Source organism: Oreochromis aureus, linkage group 11, assembly GCF_013358895.1.
Source record: "Oreochromis aureus strain Israel breed Guangdong linkage group 11, ZZ_aureus, whole genome shotgun sequence".
Lineage (NCBI taxonomy): Eukaryota > Metazoa > Chordata > Actinopteri > Cichliformes > Cichlidae > Oreochromis > Oreochromis aureus.
Genome location: NC_052952.1, coordinates 32,741,223 through 32,752,615, shown reverse-complemented (window position 1 = coordinate 32,752,615; position 11,393 = coordinate 32,741,223). Strand labels below are relative to the sequence as shown.

The window sequence follows — 11,393 nt, the reverse complement described above, 5'->3', positions numbered from 1 at the left end:
GCACTGCTGAATGGGGGTGTTTTTCCATAACCTTATATGGCTTATTTTTACATTATTATAGACGCAGTTAGCGTGGGTTTTCTGTCACGTGCTCACTCTTTCTGTTCATTGAGTCACTCATTATTCTCCCATGGGAACTCACACAGAATCTGTGCATTCAGGAAGATGGTGAGAGAGAAAGAAAAAACAGATTTTGAGCATCCTGATTTTCTGAACAAAAGCTTGCACACAAATAATCCCACTCCAAGTTAGCTGCTTTTCTGGAATTTTCACTTTTATGTTTCTAAACAGATGTAGTTTGGCCAGTTGTCGTGGAATAAAGATGTTTTGTCATCTGGAGCTGGCCTGAAGTTTGAGAGTGAGATTCTGCCATTGGGAAAAACAACAGATGACCAACTGTCTCACCACACACATTCATTTGCCAAATATCTTTAAGCATAAAAGGAATTTGACCTGAGTCAAGTCACATAAGCAAGCTCTCAAGTCACTTATGCACAGTATCATTAACAGAGACAAGGAAATCAGGAGAGTAGGTGAAACAAGGTCAAGGCCGCTCAGTTGATTCATATAAATATATATATTTTTTTAAATCAAAAGATACAAACTTTCCAGTCCTCTGCAAAATTGAAATCAGAAACCGCTCAATAAATGAGATCAACAGGTATGGTGCTGCAGTGTTTAGCACTGTTTCCTCAAAGCAAGATGGTTCTGGATTAGTGGACAGTGCGCTAAATGAGGCTGGGATAAACTGGTTTGGTTTTACTTTATCAATGCAAAAAGCTGAGGAATTATTGTGGCTAGAACATTAAACAAATCGTTTGACAAACTAAATGATGTGAAGTAGCTCAATAAAGCAATACAATGTGACAAAATGTGTCGAAATGTCTTATCATATTGCCAGTTAGATAGAAAGTAGAACAAAAAAAATCTCGATTGCAAAACAATCTAAATACAATAAAATAAGGAGCTCAGTGAGTCATATAGGGACAACAGCTAATAAATGTAGGCATTGTGGTATGAGGTGGTCCAGATTTCCTGTAGAGCTGAAATTGATGACTAAGTTTTCACTGCCTGTAAAGATGTGCAAAAGGTTCCTGCGGTAAAAGCCATTCACCTCAGTGTGAAATTACACAAATTACATCTGAATCTGACAAAATAATGAATAATGTCATGAAGTGATTTTACAAGTTTGTATTAGTTCTAAGTTTTAATATTTATTTTGGAGCTATATGTAATTAACAAAAAAATGAATAATGTACTGATAAAGTATTTACAGATATAATTGGTTGAGAATCTAACCCATAGATAAATTTGGACCAATCAGCGTCGTTACTGTACACCGCCAGTGTCCAATCATACGCTCGGAATTGAGCGTTGTGTTCCGCCCACAGGCAGCAGCCAGTAGTCTGGTAGAAAGAACTGTCATTTAGAGTGAGTGCACAGGGGAAGACGCAGAGAGAGCTGGAAAACACGAATTAAACGTAATGAGAAGTATTACAAAACAGCTTTTAAAGTTGCCCATGTTGTGTTTGCAGCTTACGACGGCATTTGTTAGTATCTAACAGGTAAGTTTATCCCAGAATAATACGTATTTGACCTATTTTTTTCTTCGAACGAATGAGCTGATTTTTTTAAAGGAAGCTAACGTTTTTGTTTTTTGGTTTTGTTTTTTGCTAACAAGCTAATGTTTATCTTACCGCCCCCCACCCCATCCCATTCTCCCCACCACCATCTCCTTCTGCAGAAAAACAGCAACTTTGGCAGTACGTGTTTTTTGTTTTGTTTTTTTCACTGCGATAAGAATTACAGTCACTTTGTGAGGATGTCAGCCCCCAGCAACTCGCTTCAGCAGCCGAGGGTCAGACGCAGCAATGCGGGCTCCCCCGGCTCCTTCAACAACAACAGCTGCCGTTTGCACCCCATCCGTGCCACTGTGCCCTACCAGCTCCTTCGTGCGGGTCAGAGCAGTCCCACGCGGCCACAGACCCTGTGCGGAGGAGCCACGAGCCACAGCCGGGGCTCCAGCCCCCCCTCCAGTCCGACATTCATTTCAGGAAGTGCAAATGCTAAGCAAAGACTGTCCCCCGAAAATAAGGAGTCGTCCTGCCCCCCAGACTCTCCAGTTTCCAGAGGTAAAAACAAGATTTTCAGCAACTTTGCCTGTGCTGGGTCAACAAATGCTGACCACGTGCGTTTGATTCAGGATGACTTGTCTTGATAGCCCAACTTATGTTGTCACTGTGTGGTGTATAGTCATGCCATTAAATGTGCTAAAATGTGATCACATATTATTTTTTTGGGGTGGGTAACACCAAAGTCTGGAGTCAGGTTGGCACTTGCTTTGAAGGAGGTTTATGCATTAACTATTAAGCCTATCTTTAAGTGCAGTTAGGCAGTCATAAAGAGGCTGGAGCGAAATACTGGCTCCTTTATTTTATTTGCTCTTTTGAAAGGAGAGAATTGGCAGAAAGACCTGATCTTAGTTATAACAGCGGCCACGTCACTCCCAGGAGAAGCCACGCGAGAGAAATGGTCAGGTGTTGCTTAGACTGACTCTCACTCCATACATAGATGCACGTACTCTGAACATATGCTAAACCTCACCATGCTGCCTTGCACATGGATAGCAGAGCCTGGCCTTATGTTGTTTCATGTCATGCCCAGCTGATCTTTGGAAGAGATATGGAGATACAGTGAAGGAGCATGTGAAAGTTTAGGCAGCTCCCAGTGCTTCACTGACTAAACCTTATTTAAGTGGCTGCTTCTCCTGCCAAATATCGACCCTGTGGCCGGTTTTCTGTAGCAGTATGCTTTCACAGGCCAGCAGTGCACTTTTTCTTCTTTGCTGAAAGAATACTACTTTTTCTGTAGCCCCCGTGTTTTTGTAGAAAACACACTCCTAACCACGCTCTGTCAAGCTAGAGTTTGAAACACACTGTGATAAGAAAGGCCTGCTTTTTCTGTATATTAAGGCGAAACAGGCTCATTCTACTTAGACTACTCCTGCCTCAGCAGCTGGAGCAGTTTTACTTCCATTTGTCAAATCCTAATAGATTTTCCCTCTTACCTTTAACGAAATGGGTGCCCTCTTTTCTCAATGCAGCACAATAGTTATTATGGAGTAGTGTGTGGAATTTAATGTTTGTGACGTGCTTCACATTCCTCAGTTCTTTGAATGAGATGACCTCCAGCCTTGACTAGTGTAGCATGCAAGGCAGGAAACTAAGTCTCTTCAATAACAACTGAGTGGGCAGCTTTACCAGGCACGGTGAATTTCACCTGAGTTGGTGTTGATTCCCTGCTCTGTTGGCATGCCATGCATACCTCGGTCCTCTGAGAGAGTCAACCTCTAACCCAGACTAGTGTCCCATGTCAGTGGTGATGATGATGGAGGCTTGACCCTCGTTCATGGATGTGACCCCACAGTACAAACACGCCTGAGAGGCGTCAGATGACAAGTACTATGGGCCACATCAGCGAGTGGTCTCATGGTTCCTGAAAGTGAAAAATGTGGCATATAGATCAATTTAAAGGTGGAAAAACAATTGAAACAAATAACTGACAAGATTCCCAGAATGACTTATTGATCATTAAAATAAAAATATGACACAAAGATGCCTTTCACTTTTATTTCACTTACAAAATTGTGATTGTAAACTGTCAAGCAGACAGCTTGAAATGAATGAAGTTAATCAGCCCATCATTCATGAGTCAAATCATTTTTTGTGTCAGGCAAAGTTTCCTCCGGGCATTGGCTGATTTGTCAGGTCCCATATGCAGCTTTTTTCTTTTCCCCCCAATTACTGGTATACTTATTTTTAAAAAATCGTGTAAAACAAATTTTGGCTCTGATGCAGCCGCCTCTCTGTGGTCTACAGTAATGTCCCACCTAGAGAACGATCTGATGAGTTACACTTGAAGAGTAAAAGGCTATGAACTCTGAGCACACAGTAGCACATTCCTTGTGAAGTAGCTCTGGTGAGCTAGCGGAGTTGTGCATTAATGTTGAAGTTGTGTGACCTACCTCATTAGTAACAAGAATGCAGCGTTTCCCTGTTATGTTAGAAATGCTTCACCAATGCAGTATTTTACATTGACCATAGATATATTTGCATTCTTTGCATTCTTTCCTACTCAGTTGTATATAGTATTTGTATTTCTATTTTATTCTATTGTATATATTATTCTATTCTATTTTATTCTATTGTATATAGTATTTTATTTTATTTTATTGTATTTTATTGCATTCCAGTGTTTTCTAATTTCTGCTACATAACTTTGCACTTTTGCTGTAACAAAACAAATTTCCCACCTGTGGGACTAATAAAGGCCATCTTATCTTATCTTATCTTTTAACGACCTCCAGGGGGCAATAACTGTGGTTCCAAATAGAATTGCGCTTCTATAAATGTCTATGGAAAAACTGCTCTCCTTCCTGACCTCAGTAAATACTTTCCTGATGAGTTTATGGGCTCAGCCACCTGTTTCAGATCACAATGAATCAAGCATTAAGTATTTTTTTTTTTTTTTTTTTTTTTAGCAAATTTTGGTTAAGTGTCAGAAGGATTATCCAGGATGTCCTCACTGGCTAACAACTTGGGTTGACAAGGCTTTGTGCGAGTAGTGTCACAGTCAGATTCACCCCCTTGCTATTTTCACCAGGTTTCTAAATACCAGGATGACAAAGGTGAAAACACTCAACATGAGCTAGAGAAATTTACAGATTAATGGGTCATATCACAATTAACATCTAGCTGAACTTTCCCACATGAGCACTAAGAAGTTCAGATTCGCGATAAACTCCATTTGGACTTATTCCAATTTTGGTGACACAAATTATATTGTCGTCAAGCAAAACAACTGTCAGTCCTGAGTACTCTGTCTTTATCCTACCTGCTCCCCTGTAATTGCAGGTGGGCGGGGCAACCTGAGCCTCACCTCTGGGGCAACCTGAGCCTCACCTCCAGGGCAAGTCTAGCACAGAGGCAGCATGGCCAGAAATGATGCAAAATTAATGTTGTTGCTGTTTCTTGAGCGTCCATCTGTGTTCATGGATCCCCAAAGCAACAACGGACCCCCTCCCAGCAGATTGTTAGCTAGCATTACCCAGCATGCTGGTCAGTGGTGTAATTTTATTTTTAATTGTAAAAGTACAGTTATTAGTGTTCTCTGTGAAAAATATGGGCCAAGGGTTAATAATTGTTTTCCATATGATTGTGACTACACCCCCCCCCCCATTTAAAACAGCAAGATTGCGACAGTGATAATACTCAAGTCGTTGCTTCAGCACCGTCCATCACTAACCAGTGGGCAGTCGTTACATTTACAATCTTTGCATGTAGTGCATGTAGTGTACTGCAGTGATCCTGAAAGTCTAGTTTATACACGGCATAGTCGGTGTGTTGAAGCTTTGGCAGTTTATAGTCTGATTTCTTTTTCACAGCTCACGTCTCCTACAGCTGCACTTTTTGTCCTTCTCCTTTACCTTAAGCCAGTTCTTAGCCCTGTTGCATAAAATATCAATAGAAATTCTTGCTCTTCAGTGTCCTGGACATGATTGTAAAGTACAAAATGTGCAATGTAAAAACATGGTGTCAAGCATGCAGCCTAGGCCAGACCCTGTCCACCAGTGAGTCCAGTTTGCCCCCTGAATGGGTTTGAACTCCAGGTTTTTGTTTGTTTTGTTTTTATGAAATAAAGTGCATCATTATTATTTTTGTGGTAATGCCAGCCTTACTATATAAAATGTATGGAAAGTGTTTGTAGGCCTAGAGATAATTTTTTTCTTAAATCATGAAAGTGTGAAATACTGTCCAATGCGAATACTGTCCATATTTATTTCCACTGATCAGCAAATTCTAATCACAGTTGACTCAATAAGACATCCCAGTCATCTGTTTTGAAAATGGAACTTTAATTAAAAAAATTATTTTAAGAGATGGGGTTAAGCTTGACTTTCACTTTGGCTTATAGTTTCACATTTCAGAAAGTACTTCTTTAAAGGGGGGTAATGTTTGCAGGTGTTTTCCAGTACAGTGCATTTATTGGTCCGGAATACTTAGAGTGAATGTGGATGCCCTGTGGCACTAAAGTTAGTTTTCCACGAGGTTAATAAAGAGATGCTACTGTAGAACTGTCACATTCTGACACAAGCTTACCTCTGCCTGGAAAACACGATTTACAAACACAAGATCTACTGTGCTGTTTTGTTGTTGTTGTTTATTATTTTTTTTATATATATCAGAATTTTTGCGTGTATACAAAATTTTAACATGCTTTTTGGTAATTTACTCAAACCTAAAAATAAATTTTTCATTCATCCAATGTCCAAATGCAAAATCCATAGCCTTCTGCTAAGTTAGGTAACAGACTTTTTGCTTTGCAGACCAGTCCGGCTTTCACGTACAGTCATCCCCATGCAAAGGTCCCTTTTAAGCCAGGAAAAGCCCTCAATATGAGCAAAAATTGTTCATTTTATCTTTTATTGCTGCAGCCCAGTGTGATTTGACTACAGCAAAAGTCTGTGCAGTGTATAATTTCTCATACACTGTAGTACTTTGAACCCACTCATAGACATAATGCTTGCCATTTGGTGGAAAACTCAGTCCAAAGTGGCTTACAGTGCCACGGGTGTGGTGATGGACTTTGGTTCACATGATTTAGATCTTAGCCTGATGATGGTGGACAGAGTTAAGAGTATTATATTTCACCTTATGACCTTTTAGGTTCACCAACATGACATCATCTTTTACCACACTGTTCCCACAATGAAAGTCAAAGTGCCAGCTGTGCTGAAATGGCCCTGCTTCATTGTCAGCTATTCAAACTGCAGAGTAGGACCAAATGTGAAAATGAATGTGGTCTGAATCAGTGGACTGTAGCATAACTGCACTGTTTCCTGTACTTTCATCTCTATGCATGTGACATTTTGAAACACCTGGAAGTTTACCCTTAACTTTGATCTAAAGTTTGCTCATTCTTAAGTCCACACACATAAATGGGGGATTTGTTAGCACATACGTTCTTCATTCACTGAGATGCATTCAAACCTGTTCATACTCGCTTGTTGTGAAAGATACCCACCGGACTCGGACATGAATAATGTTTATATTAATGTATATGAATTTATTTTAATTTTTTTTTTTTTTTTTTTTTTTTTTTTTTTTTTTTATGCTAACAAGCAATTTCTCAGCCTGCAAAGACAAACACAGCTACAAACTCGGATGACAATCACAATAAATTTTATCATTTATTTTGTATGAAATGGCAGCGCATGCTCAAATGCTCCATTTCAAAATTGTCATAGGCCCTCACCCTTTAAGCTAGATGCCTTGGCTTTAGTAATGATCAGATACTGGTGTTAAATTATTAACCTCTGGTTCCCCTCTCTTCCTCACAGTGAGAAACATTCTTTTATGTAAGATAACATAAGGTTCATCTTAAATATTGCGTTAAATATTTTCTAGTTTTGTAAAATACAATGTGATGCATATATTTAACAATATAAATTTTTACTTTATTTAGAAAAATTGTGAAAACTAAAAAAAATGTTGGTGTTATTTACCAAATTTGTATTTGCAGAAGTTTTGTTTAAATAAGCATCTACTGCATACTGCTGTCATATATAGTCATGCTAATTTCTTATTTTTGTGCACAACTTCACACATAAGCACCAGATATGAACCAGACAGCAACACGTTCTGTTATCTTAAATGTAACTAGGCTTCTCTGAAAATAATACACTGGGCCAATGCCCTTTTAGCCAAACTATCATGCTGGTGTGGCGAGTGTAATCAAAAACAAAAACAAAAAACCCATCCAAACTGCTGCCACTTTGCTGTTAATGTCCTCCATTATATATTAGTTTCCCTGCTAGCTGGACTTGAAATGTTGTCACCTGATCCAGCGGGTTTTTTTGTTTTTGTTTTTTTAATTATTATTTTTCAGGATTGCACCGCCATCCGATCAATGCGTCCTAAATGTTACGTCACTTTGAGAATTTCTGGCACACAATTATACAATTTTTGCTTCCTCAATACAATCAGAACATGTAGTCTGCAGTGATCCTGAAAGTCTAGATGTTTTTTGGCCGTGATGTTTTTGGAACAGGACGTTGAATTAGGACTGGGTGATATGGGGGGGAAAAAATGTTATCGCAAAAAAATGTTTTAATGTCAGTGGATATATCAAGATATAAAATGAAATCACTTAGGAGTAAAAAAAAAATTTTTTTTTTTTTTTTTTTACTCCTAAGTGAAAATGTGTGAAGCTGAACATGATAAATGTTCTGTTGATCTCCATACAGCTGCATTTTAAATACACAACATAACTGTATATAACAAATTAAAATCTTAACTCTGACCATTCAAAACCTTCAAGTATTAAAGAATACAAACAAAATGATATTTACCATATCTTAAATTTTCACTGAAGAAAAGTTTTTTTTCATAATTATCTTGTCGTTTTATCGCCCACCCCCACGCTGAACTTTTCAAGACTGTACATACAGAAGAGCATTACTTTGTTTACACACAGCAATGAATACATTAGCCCACCATTAGCTTAGTTCTCATTTTTAGTGTTTTAAAGACTTCTTTAATTCCATTTATCCTTTTATAACTGTTTTTACACATGTAGGGTTTTTGGATATATATTAGCTTAGGGCTGTGCAGTTAAGTGATTATTTTTATTTATTTATTTTTTCCCTCTCATTATGATTGAAGCTAAATCTCTGGTATCGTGTGAATATTGACGCTGTCGTCTTGCTTTCCAGCACCCTACACTTTTTTTTTTTTTTTTTTTTTCCTTTTTTTTTTTTTTTTTTTTTTTTTTTTTAGTGCCCTGAAATCTCAGATTTACTCTCCACCAGGGTGCTTTATGTTTGTTTTTTATTTTATTTATTTATTTAATTTATTTTTAGCATAAACTAGTTTGCTTTAATCAGGTAGGTAAATCAATTTAACTGTTCATTTAAAATAAATCTTCTGTCTGAAAGACACATTTGTTAGCTAAATGTGTATTTTTTTTTTTCTCTCATCTACTTATAATTGTGTTACATAAAGGTGCTGCTATTGCAGCATATAGATACTTTATATTTGCCAAGTATTTGGGATTATTTGCCATAACTGAGCAGCACTGCATTAACTAATTAACTGGTTGTAGCTTAGGTCTTAAAAAAAACCCAAAACAAAATAAAAATTCCCCCCCCCCATGCTTATGTCCAGTACAAGGTTATCCATTATCCTTGTTATCTACGTCCAAGTTGAGAATAAGATTTTAGCTGGTGCCTCAAAATGATTAAAAAAAAAATTCTAAAAAGGAAAACTCTGAGCGCATTTTGCTTTTCAAACTCAACTAAATACTTTGAATTAATTGATGTCAGTCTAAAAATTGACAACATGGTAAAGTCAGTGTATTTTCACTTTTGATGTAGGCACTTTCAGTAGATTTGCCATATTAACTTGGATTAAGCCTAGTTCTTCCATTACAAGGGTTTCTAAACTAGGACTAGGCTTAAACCGTGTCTAAGAAACTGAGTCTGTCTCTATTTAAGCCTGGTCCCAATAGGAAAACGTATTGATTTATTCTTAAAATGCACTGGCCTGAGAGGGTCTCGAGTTGTCTTTTGTTTTGTCTTGTTTTGCCAATTTGCTATCATATGACCTAGAAAACCTGCCAATCATCACGCTAAAGGAGTAGAAATGTAGATCATACTAAATTAACCAAATTTTCTCTTCAACCAGTCTCACGCATCCTCTTGCAATCCTGGGGCGAACAGTTCTCCTATACTTTGAAAAAGAGAACTACATGTTTGTTATCACATTTGCCTTACAACTAATAATTCACCATCCTGGAAATGCAAAGACTTCATCACAGCTTGCTGTTTGCACTGTGAAGGGAAGTTCTTATTAAACTTCAACCTGAAAATATTTCTTTAATTTGACATACACTTACTTTACCCATGAAAAAAATCAGCAGATAGACTGCTTTGATGCCTTGGCTTCTTTCATACTGTTTCTTTTTTCTCATCAGGAGATTATTCTAGTCTGGCAAGTGGAGAGATGATGGAAAATAACTACAATCCCAGTTTTGAGAGCACTGGCTTGGACTATATCAATATTGATAGAAAATTTAGCCTGCTTCCTTTGTCTAGAATGCTTCAGGGAATTTTTACTGTAGCCCAGTAAGCTTACTTAGGCAATACCTTTGGGTGGGTAGGCCTGTGTATTCTGCGAACAAAGAGCAACAATGAACGGCTGTGTAGTTCTAGTAGGAGAGAGGTGCCTCATGGAGATAGTTTAGTCTGTGTGTCTGTTGGAAAGGCCCTTGCCCTAGCCTGCTCAGGCAAGGAATAAAGTAAACAAGCATATTTCCTGCTCATCGTTCTGTTCCTTTAGTCTGCCTTTGATATGGGAATGAAAGAATGCACACTTGCTTTTTTTTTTTTTTTTAGAAATTACTACAAGTAAAATTGAGGCTAATAAATGTAACACAGTCTCTAAACACACGAGCTAATATCTTTACATGTTTTTTGTTTTTAACTGTGTGTCACTGCAAGAATGCAGAGTGGATGCAGGCAGTATTGATGTGCATTGTGGTTGTTTATGAGTTCTTATGTGGGTGCCGTGTGCTTAACTGCTCCAGCTCATACCAGATTATTCTCATAATGTCAGACACTGCTTTAAATTTGCCCCAGGCCTCAGGTCGCAAGCCTGCTCTTTGCTCTGCTGTAACACATCACACTGTCCATACTTTCAAAACTAGAAGATATTGGTACACAAACTCATTTGGTTAATTGAAGCCATGTTGTATTACATTGCTTGTCGTTTTTGTTTTGAGCTTGCTTTTTTATAAGCAAAGCAGTATGTTTTGATTATAACTGACGTCGATTTACATGCTCCTTTATTTCTAGATAAAAATGTAACTACTGGGTTTGGTTTGTCATTCATGTTCCTGGTTGCATTTGTGCAGTAAGTGATTTGTTACACTAAAATATTAGCTTTCCAGTTGAAACTTATCAACACACTCAGCTAGGAAGAGTCAAAAGATGCCTCAGGGTGTTTGGCAGTATTGCACATCATGACATGTACTGATGCCAGCGTGCATACGTGTGTGCCTAATTCTGTTTCTTTGTTCTTTCTAACTTTACAGCAGAAAGATCCAAATTACAGGTGAGGAATTCGAGTGCCATTCGACGGGCTTCTTCCTTGGACGCCATCACAGGGCCATACCTCACTGGCCAGTGGCCTCGGGACTCCCATGGACCCTACCCTTCCTGCATGAAAGACAAAGCCACACAGGTACACAGTGTTCAGAAAATCCTACCTTGGCTGTAGGCCTGCAGGGGTTGACTCAACCTAACTCTTTTCAACACTAATCTTTAACCTTTACGC

General features: G+C 38.3%; 1 protein-coding gene across 3 annotated transcripts in view; it reads left to right on the top strand.

Moving 5' to 3' along the window:
* The first annotated feature begins 1,422 nt into the window (after positions 1-1,422).
* The window catches only part of LOC116334989 (glucocorticoid-induced transcript 1 protein), a 29,278-nt gene continuing 19,307 nt past the window's right edge, over positions 1,423-11,393 (top strand). For all 3 annotated transcript variants that reach the window (XM_031758563.2, XM_039619541.1, XM_031758560.2), the window contains exons 1-3: positions 1,423-1,565; positions 1,745-2,132; positions 11,152-11,300. In XM_031758563.2, coding sequence (XP_031614423.1) covers positions 1,823-2,132; positions 11,152-11,300 — 459 coding nt within the window. In that variant the 5' untranslated portion in view covers positions 1,423-1,565; positions 1,745-1,822. The remainder of the gene's footprint in view (positions 1,566-1,744; positions 2,133-11,151; positions 11,301-11,393) is intronic.